Raw genomic sequence first — 22,322 nt, 5'->3', positions numbered from 1 at the left:
TCTGGAGTCCGTCCAGAGCCAGCCGTGCCCAGCTGCTGGGGCACATTGTGGTCGTGCCGCGCATCATCGCTGTTTACACCATAAACAGGGTGGCAAATATGGCGCTGCCGCTGAATACGGCTCGCATCCTCTCTCCTCTCCTCCTCTCTCTGTCCTGTCCCCACTCGTTTCCTTATACAATCGCTCTGATTTCGCCACAGAGCGCGACACCTCATAAGGGATTCCAGGGGAATTTTTGAGGAGTAGTCACTGTCTGTTTTTAATGCACGTGTCTCCAGAATTGCTAAACATGGGAATTCCCGTAATTGCCAACTGAAATAATCTGTGATTCCAGATTTAATGACAGTAACAGTTATGCCATTTATTCAGTATTGTTCAGAGCATCGCAAGACACATATTAGTCCCAACTGTTACAGTGAACCTTCTGTAAGTCTTTCTAATTCTTGTCTTTCTTGCAGGAACAACAAAGCAAAGAAAACCTGCAGTATAGAATACACATCTCTTTGCCTTTCACATAAGACTCCTCGATGTCCATTCTATTCCTTTTGCTGCATCAACTAAAAGAGCTTTCTTTCTCAGTGCAATATACATGTATGTGTAAAATATATGTATATAAATGTGTGTGTACACTGAACAAGCTTATGAAAACAGGTCTGGTTCTCTCTCAGGTAATGTGTTTATTTTCCGGGCCCCATCTTCTAGTTTACTGAGTGGCAGCATTTCGCTCTCTTATCGCCAGGCTCTCGCGGGGCATTTTAGCTCCTCAAATCCTGTTCACCACATACTGGTTTTAGAATCTGTGAAATGAGGTCCGGAGAAGCGTAGCCACAATGTCTGCCTGTGTTGCCACTGCACTCAAATGGGCTCGCTGCTTTTTGTCCAGGGAATGCATAAATGGAAGTTTTTAACACCTCAAAGAAACCTTTGGCTTTGTGTGGCGACACTAGAGAGGTCTGTCATTCCCTTGAGGAAGCAGACACGCTGAGTGCTACAGGACAAAGAGCCCCAAAGCCTAGAATCAGCGGGAGCATCACTCCGCTATGGGCACCACAGACACACACACACACACACACATATACACACACACACACACACAATATGTGCGTGAGCACACACAGACAGACACACACTCTCACACACACACACACACACACACACACACACACATTCAGACAAAAGCACATAAAACTACCACACATACACAAACACACACACACACACACACACACCCCACACACACACACACACACACACACACACACACACACACAAATGTATAGTCCAAATGCAAGTCCATGATGCACTGGATGATGGATTCTGAATATGCCACATTGTGAAATGTGTCAGACAAAAAGACAAACCCTACAATGTCCATCAACATAACCACATCACCACAACACAAATGGGAATAGCATTACAAAACAGCATCAATAAATAGAGGGGAAAACGAAAACAAGCCTAAAATTGCAGATGCACTCACTCTCAAACCTTTCCCACAAAAAAATATTTCCTGTTTCCCAAGTCCATACTTCATACAATTTCTTCTTCCAGACAACAAACGAGTTAGCAATTTTGAATATCAGAGTCATTAGGCTTTAGGGAGCTACAATGAGCATTTAAATGCAAATATCTCTGTTGTACAAAGGAGTTGCAACTTCTGTCACTGGCAGGATAATCAACCTGCAATTGTCTCCTGGCTCTACGTGACAGGGTCTATGGAGCGAGCATCTGTATTCAAAGGACTATGCCTTAATGTGGATATTTTCTGAAAGCTCTGTGCTGAAAGTCAATCACATGCTGAATTAAACCAGAATGGAATCAATTGATCCATAAATGATCAGGTTACAACATGGCACATCGGTGTCCGCAAATTATTTGTGTTGTTCTTGCTCAGGCCGACACAAAGCCCTGTGTATTCTCACTCCCCCGGTTTCACAGATTACATTTGCAATTGAATTAAAATCGTCACAGTTTGCGTTCCCGGCAAAAGTTCAGATAACATTTAAATGAGGGAATTCGAAGTGACAGATCATGGACGACCAGAAGAATGCCTCCTGTGTAGTCCTCAGACCGAGGTGTGCTGGACTCTAAATCAGGCCCGGCTTCACACACTCACAAATGTGGGCATTTCAGAAAGATTAAAGACTTAATCCTAATCGAAAGGAATCAGTGAGACTAAAGCAGAGCGAAACAAGGAAATGAACAGACAGAAAGGGTACTCAGCAAAGCATACACCGACTCAATTTGTGCCCTTTAGTCTGTCCAACTGTGTATCAACTTTAAACATATCCAATGTGCAATGTTTTCTTTCACGGAGGATAAAAACCCTAACAGACTGCCATTCTATCTTTTGTGTGTGTCAAGAGCTATAGGAGAGCTATAAAGTGCTTGCCTGGCGTGTATGCCGTCTTGAGGGGGAAGGGGGAGGTGGGCACACTGCAAACCATGACATACACACACTCCTATAGACAATTTCTGTCTCTGCTGCCCTGGAAAAGGCACGAGTCAATGGCACTGTAGCTATACAACACGGTTAAGGGCTCTAAATCTGACAGTGATTGCTGCATATGCTTTGTGTCAGCCCTCCGTTCGACTCTTTTTAACCATTGAAACAATTAACATTCTAACCCCGGGTTTTTATTTACAATCACGGCAATCATTTTTCCCCGGCAAAGCCCCACAATTAATGGCCGCATGTGGGAATGCAAATGAAGCCCATTTGGGAGGGCGAAAAAAATGATGGGCTCGAGAACATTTCTGCGATCTTAATTTTCTAGAGAGGGAAATGATTTAGAGGGAGGACACAAATCTCCCGTGACATGGCCGGGGCTGCGTGGGCACTCTCCTGCCCATTCTCTCAGCCGTGCAGCTGCGGAGAGAGAGGGTAAGTGAAACGGAGACGGGGGGAGAGAGAGAGAGAGAAAGAGAGAGACGGAACGAGAGAAAGAGAGAAGAGGGAGAGAGACAGAATCTGAGTTATTCTCCTCTCTCCAGCAGCCTCTCTTTCCCTTTCGGAGAAAACAAATGTAGTGTTTGAGTCACTGATCGCTCACGTAATTGAGTTTAACACTCTTTTTCTGGAGGAAAAAAAGAGCCTTTGAAATGAGGAGGTCAAATTACCTCTCCAGTCAGGCAATAAATAAGTCAAACAAGGTAAGGGCCCCTGCCAGCATATTTTAGTGCCGAATTCAATTAGCGAGGAAGAGGGGATGCATGGTTCTCCGCTTAACTATTAGATGCACGTCCTTTCCCATGATACCCCTATTGTACACAGGCAATCAGATGGCCTCTTTGAGAGACGCATCCCACACTATAGAGGACGGCTTCAAAAAGCCCCATCTATGGAGGCAGCAACAGAGGCATGGAGACATCACACATCACATGCTTGTACAGAGGGGGGGGGACTAATACATTGTCACTGTGTCCTCTGCCCCTCTCGCTTCGTTAGAACAGGCTAGACTGTCATAGCACGCAAGACCTATCGGGCTTATTCAGAACCTCCATCCACCCTACAGGGCTCCAATGATTACTTTTAAAAAAGGTATAATCTATTTTGAAGTGGTGGTGGTGGTGGTGGCACTCGTCACCAGGGTACACACACACACACACACACACACCCACACACACAAAAGTGTATACAGTATGTGATTTTTCCATTATGAAGTTGAGTCTATAGGCCCGCTGTGCATTGATTACGGCGTAAGAGAATGACACATGCATGACGTCAACCCCTCAGCCTGTGGCTGGAACACTCAGAAGGTGGCCGAACAATGTCTAGAACAAGGAGGAGCGCAGAGAGAGAGAGAAAGAGAGAGAGAGAGAGAGAAAACCAGAAAAAAAACACTAGCCGCAATCCACCCCAACTGGCTACAATGTCGCCTTTGTGACATAATTCTCCTCACACAGTGGATTTTTCTCTTTTTTTTTGTCCCAGAAAAAAAAATCCCAATTTTCCTACTCCACATCTCCAGTAATAACAACTTACATCACAGGCCGTACTATATATCCCAATGTTTCAGTGCGCAGTTTTACATTTTCGCAGGGGCGGATGGGGGGGGGGGGGTAAGAAAAACACCGTGAAACAGTTATTATATTCCAATCATGCCCACGGAGCTCATTACAGTGTGGCACAGGCCATGCGAAACCGACGCGGCTCCTCACCTTCACACCGCGGCCAATAACCACACTCGAGACGGCCCACGGGCCAAGCGTCTGAGAGGGGAGGAAACCAGAAAAAAGACACACACACACACACACACACACACACACACACACACACACACACAGACACAGACACACACATATTCACACAGACAAACCCACTGTCACCACCACTGATGAACCCACGACTCCTTGCGAGGGTTTCATTTACTCCCAACTCGTTTGTTTTATTTACACTACCCTGCTTTCGCGAGACGCAGACTTTCTTTTGTTTGTGTCTGAGACCGTCGTGGCCAAAACGTGTGTCAAACATGGCCACCGCCACCGGTCACTACATGATACACATCTGTCCTTCTCCTCCTGTCTGTCCTGTCCACTCTGTCCCTCCGGCCCCGCTCTCGCCCCTCGTGAGTCTTTATCTCCGACTCGCGCGCTCGTTGGTTCGTGCTCCCGCGAGCGGCGACATGAGGTTAGCATTATCGGTGTTGAAAGCACGACAGGTGGGTCACATGAAAGGTCGCTAATTTTCTTCAGCCAGCGAAACACATGGTTCTCATTATTGCGCAGAAAAACTGACAAAGCTCCAACAAAAATATCAGGAGGTCTCCGCGGCCACTACTGTTCGCCCCGCAATATTTTCAAATATATCTTAGATTACATATGAACGTAAATTTCCAGCCAGCGTGTGTTTTGACGGGCGAATCCAGAAGGAAGCAGGGATGTAAATAAATAAAAAGGAAAAATCTGGGCACAAAGAGAGGTGTTTTAACATGAAGGATATATGATCTTGGCCATACAAGCAAAACACTCTGTGGGTGCAAGCCTGGTCTTTTGGCAGAGGCGAGGCAATACAACACTTTTGGTCCACATTTCTTTTTTAAAAAACAACAAAAAATGAAATCAAGTTAGACTTGCTCTCACTAGTATCTCTTTAGCAGTACATGGCAATTTCACGATAAAGCGCAAGCGTAATGTGCAAGGCGCAACAACAGTCTGAATGGCAAATCACTCCTGGCATGGCCTGCCTCACACCCTCACATTTCACTCAGCGCTCACACAGAGCTGGGGCTAAGGGGACTCCATTGTTTAATGATGTCAATGTTAAGAAAAGTGCCCGGCGCATATAACAATTTTCCCCCTTCATATTTTGAGAAGGAACAAAAACACACAGGTAACATGTTTGTGCAACTGGAAACAAGCCTTGAGCGGTTCAAATCCCATTGCAACGCTGCAATAAATTGTCGGAATTGGAAATATTACTCTCCTTGGCTGTGAAAAGCCTGAGCGATAAGCAGGGCTTGAGCCATAAATGCAGAGGAATCTAAGCTTTTTTTATGTATGGCTCTCAGAGCGCAAAACCATGCGCCAGACAAATCAAAAAGAGTAATAGGCAGGTTAGCCACTGTCATTTTAAGGAGGAAGTCAGTTGTGAAATTGTAAAATCGTGAGACCTCAGTGTCTATTTTATACTTTCAGAGCGCCTCAGAAATGATTCATAAAACGCCTGTATCACATGTCTCAAAGTGGGCACACTTAGATTAAGCGGGGTGAAAGGGGTGAGAAACCAATGCTCATCCCCTACTTGAAGGTAACAGCTAATAATAAGGCTTTTTTCTCGCGCCGCTTGGACAGTGCTGCATACTTTGAAGTTCACGAAAACGTGCACTGTGCTTACTGCTCTCTCTCTCTCTCACACACACACACCTTCACTCCCTCTCTCCTTCTCTCTCTCTCTCTCTCTCTCTCTCTCTCTCTCTCTCTCTCTCTCGGTCTATCTGTGCAGATGGAGGTTCAGAGAGCTATGTGCATTCCTGACGGTTTCAAGTTCAATTTGCTGTGCAAGTGCACAACATTACTCCTGCATGCCAGGCTGATAGCGTACGAAAACAAGCGTCACCCTCACTACATCCCTCCTTCTTTATAATCAAAGGCAGACATACGAGACCTAAACACTCCTAAATCTGATCCTCCGCCTCACAAGAGCACGGCCCAACAAGGACAGAGTTACCCAGACCGGCCCGAGGCTGGCAAAACCCGGGAAGGCGCATGGCACAACGGGCTGCTATCTTGCGCACACATTTTCTGCCCAATAGCCAGAGCAAAAAAGAGAAAGTGGGGGCCTGATGAAATCTGCTGTGAAGATGATATCATGGCGTGTGGTTACACGGCAGTCTGGCTAAGTCGGCCTACTGCCGCCACTGGAAATCCTGCAGACGCTTTCAGCCCCCCCCCCTCCTTGCCACACTCACATCTGAATATTCACCCCCCCCCCCCCCCCCTTCTCCCACCCCTCTCCTCTTTTTTTCTATCCCCTTTTCCTCTTCCTCATCGACCAAACTGTCTCAATCAGAGTCACTTCCCACTTTTAATCACAGCGACGTGATTACCTCCTAACAAACGCGTTGAGCGCGCGCCGCGCTCTTTCACCGAGCCCCCGCGTGTCACTCAGCTAAAGCTCGCTAGTCGCTATGAAATATCGCATTAAGCGCGAGCTGCCAGGACTCGGAAGGGAAAAGTGCCGCAGACACACTCGAATGACACAGATACCACTGGCACGCCCGCTGGCACTAATTGAAATTATTACAGGCACTAACATGTGGTACCATGTTTCCTGCGCGCTACAGCCGGGCCCAGGCCAAGGCCAAGGCGATGGCTACGGTGGCAGCAGCCACAGGGTTTAGCTGAGCCTCGACTGCTCGCCCTCTCTCTCTCTCTCTCTCTCTCTCTCTCTCTCTCTCTCTCTCTCTCTCTCTCTCTCTCTCTCTCTCTCTCTCTCTCTCTCTCTCTCGCCTGCGCGCACTCTATCTCTCTCTCTCTCTCTGATGTCGGGTAATTGTTTAAACCTGAGTGGAAATGGCAGCAAGCCTCTCACTTTCGAGCCAAAAAAACAGCACTCCATACAACCGCTCCTCTCCTCTCCTCCTCTCTCTCCCTCTCTCTCTCTCTCTCTCTCCCTCTCTCTTGCGCTCTCTCTCCCTGCCTTGCCCTTTCTAATTCCGTCCAACAGCGACTTCAAGGAAAGCCTCACTGATTCCATGTTCATCTTGGACGCGGCCGCGTTGGGGATGATCGCGGACCACAAGTTGATAATGATGACGTTTTAATTAGAAGCCTCTCTCCGGCCTGGACGCCGTCCCGCGCTCCTCCACCCTGCAGATGGCCAGCCAATAAATTTAGCTCCGCCGGGCGGGAGGAGGACCGTCCCGACCGCCCCGGCCGCCTCCCGGCTCCACCCCTGACCAAAGACACAAAGCGTTCCTCCGCAGTGACAGCCCGCAGCACCAGGGCCTGGTGTGTGTGTGTGTGTGTGTGTGTGTGTGTGTGCGTGTGTGCGTGTGTGTGCTATGGTGGCAGGCCCATGGTGGACCTCCCATTTCACACACAGTCTCCAATGTGTGCAGAGACGCTCTGTCTCTGTCTTCCTGACACACACACACACACTGCACACGCACACGCACACGCACACGCACACGCACACGCACACGCACACGCACACGCACACGCACACACACACACACACACCAGGTTCATATACAGTATGCGGCCCCGCACATGCAACATATTCAAACAGACAAAAAACATCTTGATTCTCAGCTTCGCTTCCCCACACGTGGGCCCACTGCAGACCAGGTGGAAGCTTTCCTCTCTCTGACCCGTCCCTGCGCTCCACTACGCTCGGATCGCTCCGAGAGGGACCAGCGAAATAATGTCATCGGCAAAATGGCTTCCGACCAGCGCAAATGACGGGTTTCCCATGAAAGGGGGCGAGCGGAGTGGAGTGGCGCGGGCAGGTTCCACGGGTAGAAAATCAGAGGTCTGCCGCTTGGCTCGTTCATAGAGAGACCTGTCATTTACATGCTGCCGCTCACGGCCTCTTGTTTTACTCTGTGTCATAGTTTCAGTTTCCCTTCGAGCTCGCTGAGAATATGGGCCTGTTTTACACTCGGCTCTGACTGAGAGAGAGAGAGAGAGAGAGAAGGAAAGAGAAAGAGGGAGAGAGAGGGTGAGTGAGAGACACAAAGACAGAGGGAGAGAGAGAGAGAGAGAGAGAGAGAACGGGTGCTTTTTTGAGTGTTCATTGCTCAGTGGAAAAGCGTTGGTGAGCCTGTTCCCGTGCCAGAATCCTCCCTCCCTCTCCTCTCCCTTCCTACCCATTTATATGTTACTGTACACTTAGAGCTTGGCTCAGTGTGTGTGTGTGTGTGTGTGTGTGTGTGTGTGAGTGTGTGTGTGTAGACATGTGCATGTGTTGTGCGTGGGTGTTGAGCGCGTGCCAGTGTGGGTATCCTTTACGATTGTCAGAGAAGTTGATGGGTAATGCATGGGAGGGCGAAACCACAAGATTTCTCCATCGTTTCAGCACTTTTTTATCCAACTGACAGGGAGGAGAAAAAAAGAGATTATCAAAGCGAACTCTTTTTACAGTTCCACTACAAAAGCCCTGGCCGCCATGGTTTTTCAACAATACAGCAACGATCTAAAGGTAGAAGGGAGGTGGTTTCACCAAAACTAAACAGATCCTGTGGTCATCGGGTTCGCATAGCTGAAGAACTTTCTTTGTGCAGTGCAGACTCTATTTTTGGGGGTCTGCTGCATAGAGGTCTGTTCATTACCATGAGCTGTGACAATTTGAAATGTAAATGTCTTCCAAAAAGCCTTTTGTTTCCAAAAAAACATTTCTGTTTCAAAGTTGATGACGAATCAGCGGATGAGTTATAATTTAATTTCAATTTCTTTTCCACTTCATTCAACGTGAAATGTTATATTTTTCCGACATGGCGTTTATACTAGAGTCAGTGCAGTTAATATGTGCCGGCAAAATGAAACGACGGGCTCGTACAGTACAATGCCAGTGGAGGAAGAAAATGGTGGCACATTGTCATGTGGAACATATTTTATTTGTAGCCTACTTATTTATATATTGACACAGCTTCTCTAAAAAATAAAAGTTCTCAGTCCTGTCAGCAGTGCTGGTGTGTGTGTGTGTGTGTGTGTGTGTGTGTGTGTGTGTGTGTGTGTGTGTGTGGAAAAGCAGACACCAGCGGATATGTACTGTACATAGTCCATTCGCACATTAACGCAAAGATCTGAAGTAGCAAGTACTGCTTTGAAATGACACCAACATCATGGACTCAAAGATTTTCACCACTTTCAGCTGAGACAATGTGCTTTTAGGCATCAGATCAGACACAAACACACACACACACACACACACACTTTCACTCATTCACTTTTTTGGCTCTCGGTGAGTTGCCACAAGTTTCATCAAAGCCTGTTCATGGACATCTCCATACAGGGTCAAGTAAGCCCTGTCTAACACACACTCAAACACACACATTGATTTCTTTTCCATCTATTTGAGAGTTTTAGATTGTCAGTCAGGTATTTTGACTCACAGAATGTTGGTATTTTCATAACATTCTCATTCTCCGCACTGAAGAGATTGGGGGGAGAGAGAATGAGGAAAGGAGAGGGAGAAAGAGAAAGAGAAAGATATAAAGAAAATAGAGAGCTAGCTTGTGGTTGCATCTGCTGAAGCCATTTTCTCATGACGCATGCTGAAGGCAAAGTACCCTGTAAAACTCCAAGTCGGTGTAAATAATCATGAAACCAGGAAACAAAAGAGCAGGTTTTGGAGGGGAAGAAATATTTCAGCTTAACTACTGTCAGACCTACAGAACAGCCACAGCATTCTTCCCCCACCCCCTTTCTTCCTCCCTCCTTCCCTCCCTCCCTCGCTCTCTCTCTCCCTCCCTCTAGTCTTTTGTCACATTAATTTGTTTTTGGCCTAATGCATCATGAGTTTCCACACGAAAACTGTGGGTAATCTGATTTTGGCATAATTTCGGCCTTACTTTTCCATATAATTTCCCAGACTGCCTCAGATATCCCTTTGCTTCTTCCATATGGGAGCAGTTGGAGGGAGCAGCGTTGAGGCTGCCACTGCCAGTCACTTCACGTTTAATTGTACTCTAGGAAGCCCCTCCGCGCAGGCCTTCTCCCAATGACTGAGGTGTGGGCAATCCCAACACAGAGAAATATTTATAACATGCTTAAGGGAGCACACCAACTTTTTGGGATATTACTAGCTTATTTGCCATCTGCCCATGAGTTACATAAGAGGATATATCCTTCTCTATTAGCCTAGCTTAGTATAATTCATAGGAAGTGTTATAGCTATAGGCTAGCTATAGGCTAACTGGTCTAACCCACCTCTAGTGGAATATGCTAAACTAGGCTCACGGTTATTATGCCAACAGAAAAGAGAAGAGTGTGTATTTTCTTATCTACATCTGGGGCAGATGGTAAAAAAAAAAACGTTTTCCATAAAGTTGTCACGTTCCTAGGAATCTGGTGATATTTCACATAGATCTCCATTTCTCTTGGTCACTGTACAAATAAAAGACTAATACAATCGGTTTTACGTAGCTCAAATTGCTAGTTCCAGCAGCTAAAGAGGCCAGGCAGCTACAGTGTTACACTGAAGGCAGCATGTCTGTGAGGACTCATGTTCATGCCCCCAGAGTGTAGCATTTCTCCTTTAAAAAAAGGTAGACAAAGAACGCTTTCACCCTCATTTCATCACATGAAGCAATAATGTAAACACTATTTATTATAGCCACTTTTTAGCCATCATTTAGGGTGGAATACTTGAATAAAGCAACGATATCTTTTATCGGTCTGAATGCTAATGTATGATTAATGAAGGCTCTATATCTTATGATCTTATTTTCTCCTTTCTTGATCAAATGATTTTTGTCTTATTTTGCTATTGAGTTCACAGGGAAAACAGAGATTAAGAGTAAACCCCAGTGGATGAAAGACTAAATTATTCAATACGGTGCACAATACTGTAAATAAATACTGAAGCTGTGCTCTGAAGTGAAAACTGCTAAACTGAAATATTTACTGTAGCACTGTAGTCTCTATCATACGGCATCACGGAGCGAGGCTCCACCAGGGGTTCTGCCCAGTAAATCACATCACATCAGATCAATTAGCGACCTTAAGTCCCTTCAAGCCACAATAAAGTTTGTGATCTGTCTTCTGGTGACAGCTTTGCAATGAATGAGGATCACTGCGAACGCTGCAAATGGTGGACCACTTGTGACACCCACATAAACAAGTCAGCTTACTCACACTCACACACACGGACACATACACACACATACACACACACACACACACACACACACACACACACACACACACACACACACACACACACACACACACACACAGACACACACACACACACACACACACACACACACACACACACATACACACAAATAATGTACTCATTGCGTGTCTCTTACACATGCACACACACACACACACTTTACTCTCATCTCGATCTTGCTCCAGCTTTCACACAGATAGAATCCACACACACACACACACACACACACACACACACACACACACACACATAGACATAGACACAGACACAGACACAGGCACAGGCGCACACACACACACACACACACACACACACACACACACACACACACACACACACACACACACACACACACACACACACACACACACACACACGCACACAGACACAGACACACACACTAATGCTGACAAGATGTGCCAGCCAAATGGCTCCCAGCATTGCTTATGTCGGCGTGGAGAGGCCATTCACAGATTGGCCTGCTTAGTCACAGCTACAGAACATATTTTACATCTCATTTCAGATTGAGCTGGCAGATACCAGGCAAGCTGTCGGCCTCCGCTAACTGGCTAATATCTAATCTATGTGCATCAGCAGCGAACTGGGAGCCTCAGAAGTGGGCCTGTCCACAAGAGCGCTACACCGCAGCACAATGCGCCACACACGCATTTACACACAAACACACACACACACACACGCACACATGCATGCATGGAGGAACGGAGGAATGGAGGAACGGAGGCATCCACACGCGCATGCTTGCATGCACGGACGCACGCACGCGCACACACACACACACACAGAAACCTGGGTAGAGTACCAACCTTTTTTTGCTTTCAAGGTGTTAGATTATCAACACACTCGCTGGTGAGGTCAGGTGCAACATATTAGGCTAACCCTGGCAGACTGTTAAGTAATTCTCACACGGATAATACAGAATACTGGGACCTGAATCAAAGCCTTCCTGCGAAACGATCCGTCAAAGGCAGCAAAAACTGAACAGTTGCCTTTCAGGCACAATAGTGGATGACCAAAAATGACTAAATGTTTTCCCACACAAAACGTTAAAATATCACAGCTATAAGTTAAGAATTAAACAGTTCAATGAATTACTCGGCAAAAATTCCTCGTATTTGCATACTGAACCTGCGGGCATATTTTCAACAATAAGCCTGTTTTTTAAAGAACATAGACTGCACGGGTGATTCTCCTCTGGCTATGAAAGCCTATTGATTGAAATTAATGCTGTTAGCTTGTCCTGTGATATTTTTCAGCGGCAGCAAAGTCCTTGGCATCACACCGCCCAGAGGGGAGGAAAATCCAACACAATGGGAGGATCACAAGGAACGACGGCTTTGTGCATGAGCCTCATTGAGCCGCCAGCTACAGTAATCTCTCACCCCAAGACAGATCTGAAGAGTTCCAAGAATTCAGGGAGGATAAAGCGCTAAAAAAAAATACGCACCAACAGCCCCAATGGGAAACCAAAAGGGACCACCGCTCACCATTATTGTAGCCAAGGTCACACAACGCTCAAAATGAGAAGAAGAAGAATTTACATTATGGAGTGAGGGGTGAGTTTAGCGATGAATGCCACAGAAAAGAATGTCATAACAGCTAATAATATACACAGCGTACAAATACTGCAAAAGCACCACCATCACTCATTCATATAACGATAGTGAGGGAGGAGGGGGGAGAGGAGGGGGAAAGGCCTGAATGGCGGCCAAATCGTGTTTTCTGAAACAGGCCGGAGAGAGAGGAAGGGCCACAACAAGAGGTTAGGGGAAAAAAAGAAAACTAACTTTGTCTTGAAATGGTTTTGGCTCGAGGACAGCCGCTCCGCAAAAGAGCATGGACTGGCATAAACATTTGTACAAAATTATAAGTGTATTTGGAGAAGCATGCAGGAGTCAACCGCCCGCACACGGCTACACGATCCTGACAAGCCTTCGCCTCAGCACACACACACACACACACACACACACACGCTCACACACACAGACTCAAAACCACTGTTTTAATTACTGCCAGGCTGCACAGTGGGCCTCTTTGATATGGAAATAGGCTCGCAATCTTCATATGCACTGCAGAAATCTGCCTGTGATTCATAAAAAACAATGAGCAACACTGGCGCCTCATACCTGATTGTTCTGATTACAGATGCCCCCACAGTAATAAGCCTTCTGTGTCAAAAACACACAGCCCAGACCCCTCCAATTAATTCTACATATGTGTGTGATCTTTAGAAGACAGGATGGAGGGCTAGTTACAGTCACACACACCACTAAAAAAACACTACTGGAAATGAGCTGCTACACATAATCATGCTTTCCTGTGAATAATTACTTTTCTAGGTTAGGCCGTATTACAACTCAAAATGACACAAATACCGAGCCTTAGATTTTCAGGGTATCTGTTCCCTGCTTTCATCAAATTGCCGATGTTTGTTTAAAAACAAGCTGGTGAATCCCATTCATTTGTGCTCCAAAAAAAAAAGATTTACATGTCACAATCATTGACAGCATTTGTGACAAGTCGTGTACATGCTTTTGTCATTTAATGACAGCATGTGACTATCACATAAACTCATTTTAATGCTCTCCAATGCTGCTGCTCAGAGGCCTCTCTGGCATGAGGAGCGGGCAAGTGGTGTGTGTGTGTGTGTGTGTGTGTGTGTGTGTGTGTGTGTGTGTGTGTGTGTGTGTGTGTGTGGGATGAGTACAGCCGCGCTGCACCGCACCAGGCGTGAGCGCGCGGCTCTCTTTCAGCACATCCTTCTGCTCCAGTGGAGCACAGGTGCAGATGGCTCCAGCGCTCCCTCAGACGTGCACTCTTCATTTACAAAGAGACTACAGGAATCAAAGACAGCACGCTCAATTTTCTATTCTTGGACAAGGAGAAATCTGGACCCAAGGTTAGCGGCAAAGGGGAGAGAGGTAGAGAGAGAGAGAGAGTGAGAGAAAAAGAGAGGGAGAGAAAGAGAGAGAGAGGGGAAAAACAATGAAAGCCCTTAAAAAGAAGCAATCCATTTGAGCTGGGACTGCGGTTCAAACACATGCCAAACTGTATTGCTATGCTACAAGTCCTCATGTGCTGTAGATTCAGCCTCTTTTTTTCTCTGAGGCAAGACTGCAATTTGGGCGTGTTGTTGAGCCACAGATAAGTATAGGCTAGCTAATTTGTACTTATGGTGTGGAAAGAAATACTTAAGACTAATGTTAAAGGTCCACACACAAGACCATAAAGCTATTTATTCATTTTTCTATTATATTAGTCCCAGGTTTTTCCAGGCAATAACTTTGATCACACCTTCAACAGACACGCCATCGCCTTATCAGACAATCACAATTGAAGTGTGTTTCTACTGAACTACTCAATGACTATATCCATTACTAATGTTACTTGAACAAATAACACACAAATATCAACTGATCTCAAATCATATGCATACACAGACAATAGATCGCCTTATCAAAAAATCATAATTGAAGTGTGTTTCTACTGAACTGCTTAGTGACTATATCCATTATGCTACTTGAGCAAAAAAACACAAAAATATCAACTGGCTTTAAATCACATGCTCACAAAAGACTCTGCACCAACAGGCAGGCCATTTGAAAATCAGATGGCAAGTGGATATCTCCGATGCTGCAAACACAAATGCCACAACTGTGTATTCCTTTACAGTACTTCCTCTGAAGTTGCAGTGCTAGAACAAAGCTACTTTTAATTAGCGACTGCCTGATGTGAAATGGCAATAGATTCTTTTTTTTTTATCAGACTGAAGCTTGCTCTCTGAATAATGCAAGGGGAAGAATCTTGAAAAAAAAATCACCACAAAAGAGAGAGAGCTCCTCTAATAAGCATGTTGCCATCGGTTTTGATCATTGTTGAGATATTCCACAGCAAATTAGCTAACACTTATAAAGACAGATGTCACAACATGTGCTGCCACATTTATTAGCCCGTTCAATTCCTCCCCCTCGGCTGCCAGGCTCCTTACCTTTAGCAGACCTGCTGTTGTTTACCCCTCTCATGTTGTTTATCATTAGTGCCTGCATGCCATCCCAGTTAGCCTCCCTCAAAAGCACAGGCAGGCAGGCAGGCAGAGGCCGTACCTGAGCAAAGTCTGCAGTCGCTGCTACTAGTCACTACTTGGCCTTTTCCAGAACACACACACAGAGACCCACACACACACACACACATAACCAGAGACACACACACACACACACGCACACACACACACACACACACACACACACACACACACACGCACACTGTACATCCCTGGAGTGCAGTGCTCACTCAAGCGTGGTGAAATCTCTCACACCCCTCCATGTTCGGGAGACAATGTGGATCAAATCCCAATATCATATCCTAATCGGATGTGACTGGCCAGTGAAAAGCTATGGGTGTCACGTTTTCACTTGGTTTTCACACAAGTCGCTGTGTGTGATGATTTGGAAACTAAAGATTCAGTTATTAACATTCAGTACAAAATGCTATAAAAGAGTCAAAATGACCAGTGCCTCTTCGGTAGCCAAAAGAAAAGACTGTGATCCTGAAAAATCTGTCTTTTTTGTGCTTTCAACATTTCTACTGCTGCATGTTATGCCAGTCATAATATAATTCTGATGCTAGGAATTCAGTTTGGTAAAGATATTATCCATGGATAACACAGTTATAAGGATATTTGAGCAATAAAACTACCTAAAAATTTCCGCTCAATTCCTCTCAGAGATCCAGGCAAGTGACAGAAAGATAAAACATGTTGTCTAACTACTTTCTTCTGTGTGCTTTCACGGAGACTTGGATAAGTATATGCAAATGCCTTGTCATTTCCTAAGTACCTTGAGACTACTAATAACATTTTCTTAGTCGTACACTCCTCTATTCAACAATGATGACAGCACTGAAAGTACACCAGAGTAGTCTGCACACCAATGACTAAAAACAGGCAAAAACTCAATTAGTCAACCACCTAAAACTAAAACAAAATGATCATCATTTTCTTTCACCGATCATATCAATTTCATCAATGGGAAACTCTATAAACAAAAGGCAAATTAATGTAAAATAACGGTGAACGTTCACAACTGAAATACCTCATAAGCGAGCCAGGCCACAGACCATACAGATCTAAAAGCAGGAAAATTCAGTATTCAGTCTTCATCTACTGATTGAATTTTTGACTGCTAATGCATTTTGCAGATGCCAACCAGGAAAGACTTGTCCCAAAGGAGGACATCTACATTCACTTAGGACACGTGCACATCACTCTAATACCAGCTCGGCCAGTCAACCTTATGATGCTGCTTGACATTTATGGTATGCAAAATACAACCCAGCTGAAGAAATACATATTTTAAAATCCCTTCTAAACTTTGACAATCCCCCCAGGAAGAGTAAAACACCTCAGGTGTGACTTTTTGCTCTCCTCAATCGCAAGCATATCACCACAGCAAAGTCTGCCAACAGCCTTGGTCACTCACTACCAAGGGAGCTGATTATTTTCCCATTGTATATTTTTGTAAGGATTAAAGGTCATGATTTTCTCTTGATCTTGATCGGGCTACGATCTGAATGCCAACAGAGGAGAAAATAAGCCCTGTAAAATTATCTGATGCAGTATACCTTTGTGACTGTTGCGGTGGCAGAAGACAGCTGTGACTTCAGCAGCACCAAATTCACCACACTGGTCAACTTTTTTGCATATAGCCTCTAACTGTTGTTAAATAAATGTACTGTTGAAGTCCATGCAGACCTCTCTTAAATCAACCATCAAGCAACAACTCAAATGTGCGCATCGTGGCGCTTCAAGTAGCCTATATGGGGTCTATTTAGGCAAGCTAGACATCGTAAAAGAAAAAGTGCGCATCACACGTTTTCCGCATGTAAAAGCTGTTCTCAATCTCTGAACTTACTGGCACCACATGCGTCAGCGCGTCGATATCTCTCCGCCGGACCAGCAAGGAAATGCACTGCACTCGCGTAAAACCACAAGTTCCTCCCCAAATCCACGTGCAGATAGCCCTGCAAAACAGACACGGGAGGGGTACATGTAAGATCGGAGTTCATTCGGGGGAAAAACGTGAAAATGTGCCTGCCAGTCGATGAACATCCAGTAGCCTACATTCTTCAAAAAATACCAACACACAACAGACAAATAAAATAAAAGAATACGCAGGCACAGAGAAGCAAGAAGCTTAATATTAAAATAAATAACATAATTATTTTATGAATTAAAAAAAACAATCAAACAAATATTACAATCTGGGCTCAACTGGCAACATCACATGCGCAACATGGAAATCCAGGAATATCGTTGCTGTCCTTCAAGACAATTTCATATTTCATATAGACTGGCTCATATTTGCTTTGTTTGATTTTTGAAATGGCACGGCGCGTAGGGGTTATCTTATATTTTTACAAAAATATTTTAATTAGTAGTTTATTGTTATTAATTACGAAAGGCTGAAATAAGACGGGTAGTGCAAATTATCGCGTGTTTGGATTCACGGTCAATGAAGTTCAAAGGCTAGGTGAAACAATCAGGTTGTGTCAATCAAAAGGTCCATTTTCTCAATACATTCGAGCAGTCAGAGGCAAACTGACCGGCGGTGAATAGAGTCTCTCCTATTGAGAGGCCAGACAGTGCAGCATATCCCTGTATAGCAATCAGGACAATGTGCTGAATTGGCAGTCTAATAATAAATGTGCCATTTAGACTTCCATTGGGCTCCAGTGCCACCTTACCTTATGAGGGAACTTCTACTCAGAGCTAACAGCAACTGTTCAAAACAAAATGCCATTACAGGATCAACTTCTCCCCAACAGTGGGACAAGCCGGGGGATTGTTTTTCAAACAGCCTCTCTCACTTAAGACAAGAATGTATTATTAGACACCGGGTTATTCTTACAGACTGACACAATTTCCAAGGGGGAAAAAACGAGAAAAGTTAAGCTGTGTTTAATTAAGGTGTCGGATTGCGCCTATCCAAGAGAACAACAAAGCTTTTGTACTTGTTTCAGCGGTAGAGGAAAAAGTGGAATACGCCATATATTTTTTTTCTTCATGAAGGTGGTCAATGAAATGTATTTATATTTAAAGCGATCTAATTTTTCCCCCGTTATTTTTCTACATTTTCGCAACAATCAATCAGTTTGAAACAGTCTGTCAGCTCGGTTTCCGAATAGTTAAAAATCAATAAATCCATGTAATATCGTACAAAGTTTTTACAAAATAATATGTTGGACACAACTCGACAATAAAGTGTATCGATTCCTACAACTCATAGACTCCTAAATTGGGGTTAAGCACCATCTATACAAACAGCGATAAGTCTCCCATGTATGGGCTAAAGTTTGATTGATTTTTAGGTTTGCCTTATTGATACTTGGGCAGAGAATACAATATATATGTTTATGTCTAAAGCATAATGAAATTGTGCTACACAAATATTATTGCAATGTGCTTTAGTCTTAGAATAAACACAGAGGTTATAGAGATTGTGTATGACAAAATGACAGTTCATTAGGATTCTTTTCAAGAAAAGACAATTAGGATAACACAAATAACAAAAACAATTATGTTGTTATAAATATGCTATTCAGATTAATAGCACAATAGCTAAAATCGGATATGTATGACATGACAACAACATGACAATATGTTAGTTACAGCCTATGAAGCTACTCGAGGTAAAGTAGAGAAGGCTACTTACAGCGCACACCGATTAGATATTTCGCAGGCTAAAGGCAGTCCGTTTGTCCAGGTTTGTGTATTGTCTTTGAATGGATCAGGCGGTGGATGGAGAGTTGATTATAATTTATGGCTTAAGCATTCTTCTAAGGTCAATTCGCCTGACTTCATGTGAAAGTTAAGTCAGTGAGATTTTTAAGCGCACGCAGGGACAAATAACCCTTGTAATTTGCATACGAGCTAAATGTTGCGCGATCCAACAACAAACAGTTTGAAGTAAACAAGGCAGGCACTTCCTACCTGCAGCGTATTAATTACTTCGAATGAAACTTTTAGTGCGTTAAACCTGGTGACTTCGGAACAGGAGCAGACAATATCGAAACACACCCGTTATTGTCAATGAATAGTACCGCTGTGTGGACAAAAGTGAAATTGCTTCCCACAGAGGAAAGTTCACCAAGCATCCGGATACAAACCTCGTCCCAATAAGCCCATATTTTGTGAGACTTTTGTCACTTGTATAAAATCTGATTACAAGAAGCGATTTCAACGTTGTTAAGATGTGCGCATCAACCGAACAGTCCGTTTGTGCTGTCGAGGCAATCGCCCGTAGCCCGCTGCGATTGCGCACAATAAAACAGGCTACACATAACAAATTATATGAAGTCGAAGAGGGCGCACGGATGAAAAGTTTGTCTAACTTTTAAAACGGTCGTCCTGGATCTATACATAAGAAATAAGAGATATCCGACTCTTGACTGCAACCGTAGCCAGCATCGGCTCTCCACGCGTGTAAGCCAGTGCCTGCCGTTAACATTGAGTAGCCTAGGTCTCGTAAGGAAAATACGATAGCCTTATTATGCGTGCAAACGAAAATAAGAACGTAGATCGCTGCCCATAGATTACAGCAATCTAGTTGAATATAGCCTACTATGGAAAACGTAGTCATGTTTTAAAGGAATTAATGAGGACGAGTAAGCAATAGAGTTATAGGTGAAGGGAAAATAAGCTGGAAAGCACTTAGAATTAACGTTAACAAGGAATCACGAAACAACAGGTTCCAACAAAAAACAAGTTTACCTGAATATAGTCAGAGTACCAAATACCACGAGGGTCTTCGCCGTATCCTGTTTTGGTGGACAAAATCTAGAAATAACGATTGTAATCTGCAGAGCAAAGAGAAGAAACTAAAGTCTACTGTTATTCCCCTGACCATAGAAAGGGAATCCCGTTCTTACTGCGAAGTTCAACTGTCAAAACTGCAAGGAGCTGTTGTTACTACCTATCGTAGTTGTTGTCTCCCCTCTCCCTTTCACAGAAACAAGAGAAGACGATGGTTAGTGCTGTCAATCTTGGCAATCAATGCGAGCGGCCATGTCGCAAGTATTCAAAGCATTTCCCGTCGTGCAACATCAGAAAGTGAGTGGCCAGGGCATTGATCTGAGGAAGGCAAAGAGGCAGGGCTCCCCCTCCCAGACAAGAGATGCAAGAGTGAGAGAGGGAGAGAGAGAGAGAGCAAGAGAGGGAGACTTCTCTTAGCCTATACATGGACAATGATATCCTTTATTATATAATATAGAACTTGAAGGTGAGCTCAATGCATTTTTTTTGCAGGCCTACAATATGAACTGTTTTAACCAGAAATTGTAAAAATCTAAAACGTTAAACGTAATCGCAAAGGGGAATAACAATGACGATTGTCGCAAATGCACATTTTTTTAAATAATAGGGCTTTCATATCTATTGTTGGTCATTTCAAGAGAGGTAAATAGAACTTTCATAAATTACATATGTCTCAGTGGCTTCCTGCGTAGGTTTGAGTTAAGAAACTATTCAGTAGCCTCCTCTTTGAAGATTGAAGTCAACGCCAGATGCATCACAGAGATTGGTTTCATATTGACTTGTGTATTACACACACATTTGGTCAGGTAGAGGTGTGAGACATTGTGAGTTTCCTACAATACTGGGTCAATTCAACCACCCAGCTTCTATTTCAATGACTTGACCTAGGCTCTTTGCTGGCTACCCGATGCTGGTGGCTTGTGCGAATTGCACCATTTGAGGTTTGACAGTCAGTAACCGGATTATAATTGGAGAGACAAACATACTTCTGACCACTTCTGTGTTCCTGTTATTGATGTAAACATTTAGTCTCACTCGAATGGTATAGGATTGTCTAAATTGTCCACAATGCGAGTAACCTACTATTATGAACATTAACTGATCGTTTGATATGGCTCTGAAAGACTTGAGGTAAGCCTGCACGTATATCCAAACTGCGCAATATAGAAAACGTCCCGTGAAGTCATCTATACCTTAGGAAACTTGGTTTTGTCCGTCCAACGCACGGAGAGACGCGAGGGCACACTTTACCATGATTGTACCCTACATGTGGTCGTATTACGTGCACTGCCGATGCACAACTCTGTGATCTGTAGACGATCAATGCCATGCAACTCATTACGAACCATGATTTCCCAGTAAACTGATGGAATTTGTTCAAACTCAAAAACCTGTGACATGATAGTCGATTAAAGAGACTGTAGTAGTCTAGTCCATAGATTACAACCATGTATAGGGTCATGTCCCTCTCTTACTTTGATTGTGAATAAGAGGCATTATTTACTTAACCTGTCATCATAAGATAACAGAACTCCGGTCTTAACTGATTTAAGACACTAAATCCCCTACCTTTCGGAGAAACAGTCGGTGAAGAGTTCGGGAACAATTTTCTTTAATTAAACTAACATGTTTCCTGACATGTCAATCTGGTAGTTCGTAGGAAATTGAGCAGTAACATTTATAGGCAGCTGTTTTAATGGGTATCGATCATCACTTAACTTCCACGTATAAAGCCTATTTTGTGGAGAGATGCTGACCTTCTCCAATAAATATACATTATGGACTGAAAATTACTTTGCATCACACCTTTGTCTAAGTCCACTGGACTTACACTTAAGGTAGGAATCCTAAAGCAAGTCATTTGGACTTGCAAATAATTACCTGCGTTTTCATTGAAGGATTTCACCACGCCTGTTCAATCTTAAAATTGCACCATTGTGAAAATTATTATTGCATATACAGATATTTTCTATAGCTTACACGGTACAGAAAACTTTCAGTTCAGTCTTCCAGTATCTACTGTATATATTGCCAGACAGACGCTCCTCTGTGGACTGTCTATTGGGCTCATTTTAAATAATCATTCTAGGCTACATTTCAACATTTCCACAAATGACAACGGACATAGCCTCCTCTGTTTTAACATAGCGG

The 22,322-nt window shown here is 44.1% G+C and overlaps 1 protein-coding gene across 5 annotated transcripts in view; it reads right to left on the bottom strand.

The window, feature by feature from the left end:
• The window catches only part of sox6 (SRY-box transcription factor 6), a 176,537-nt gene extending 156,062 nt beyond the window's left edge, over positions 1-20,475 (bottom strand). For 4 of the 5 annotated variants that reach the window (XM_062548506.1, XM_062548508.1, XM_062548504.1 and 1 more), the window contains exons 1-2: positions 19,072-19,490; positions 17,272-17,380 (exon numbers count right to left, since the gene is read on the bottom strand). Coding sequence is in view for 3 of the 5 variants with exons in the window: in XM_062548504.1 (XP_062404488.1) it covers positions 17,272-17,282 (11 nt within the window). In the remaining 2 variants the exon portion in view is untranslated. Of the gene's footprint in view, positions 1-17,271; positions 17,381-19,071; positions 19,491-20,129 lie in introns of those variants that run through there. The other variant, XM_062548505.1, reaches the window with a different exon arrangement.
• Between the last annotated feature and the right edge of the window lie 1,847 nt (positions 20,476-22,322).

The sequence above is a fragment of the Sardina pilchardus genome, chromosome 11, assembly GCF_963854185.1.
Source record: "Sardina pilchardus chromosome 11, fSarPil1.1, whole genome shotgun sequence".
Taxonomy (NCBI): domain Eukaryota; kingdom Metazoa; phylum Chordata; class Actinopteri; order Clupeiformes; family Clupeidae; genus Sardina; species Sardina pilchardus.
Note: the sequence above shows the minus strand (reverse complement) of the source record. Positions and strands in the feature narration are given on the sequence as shown.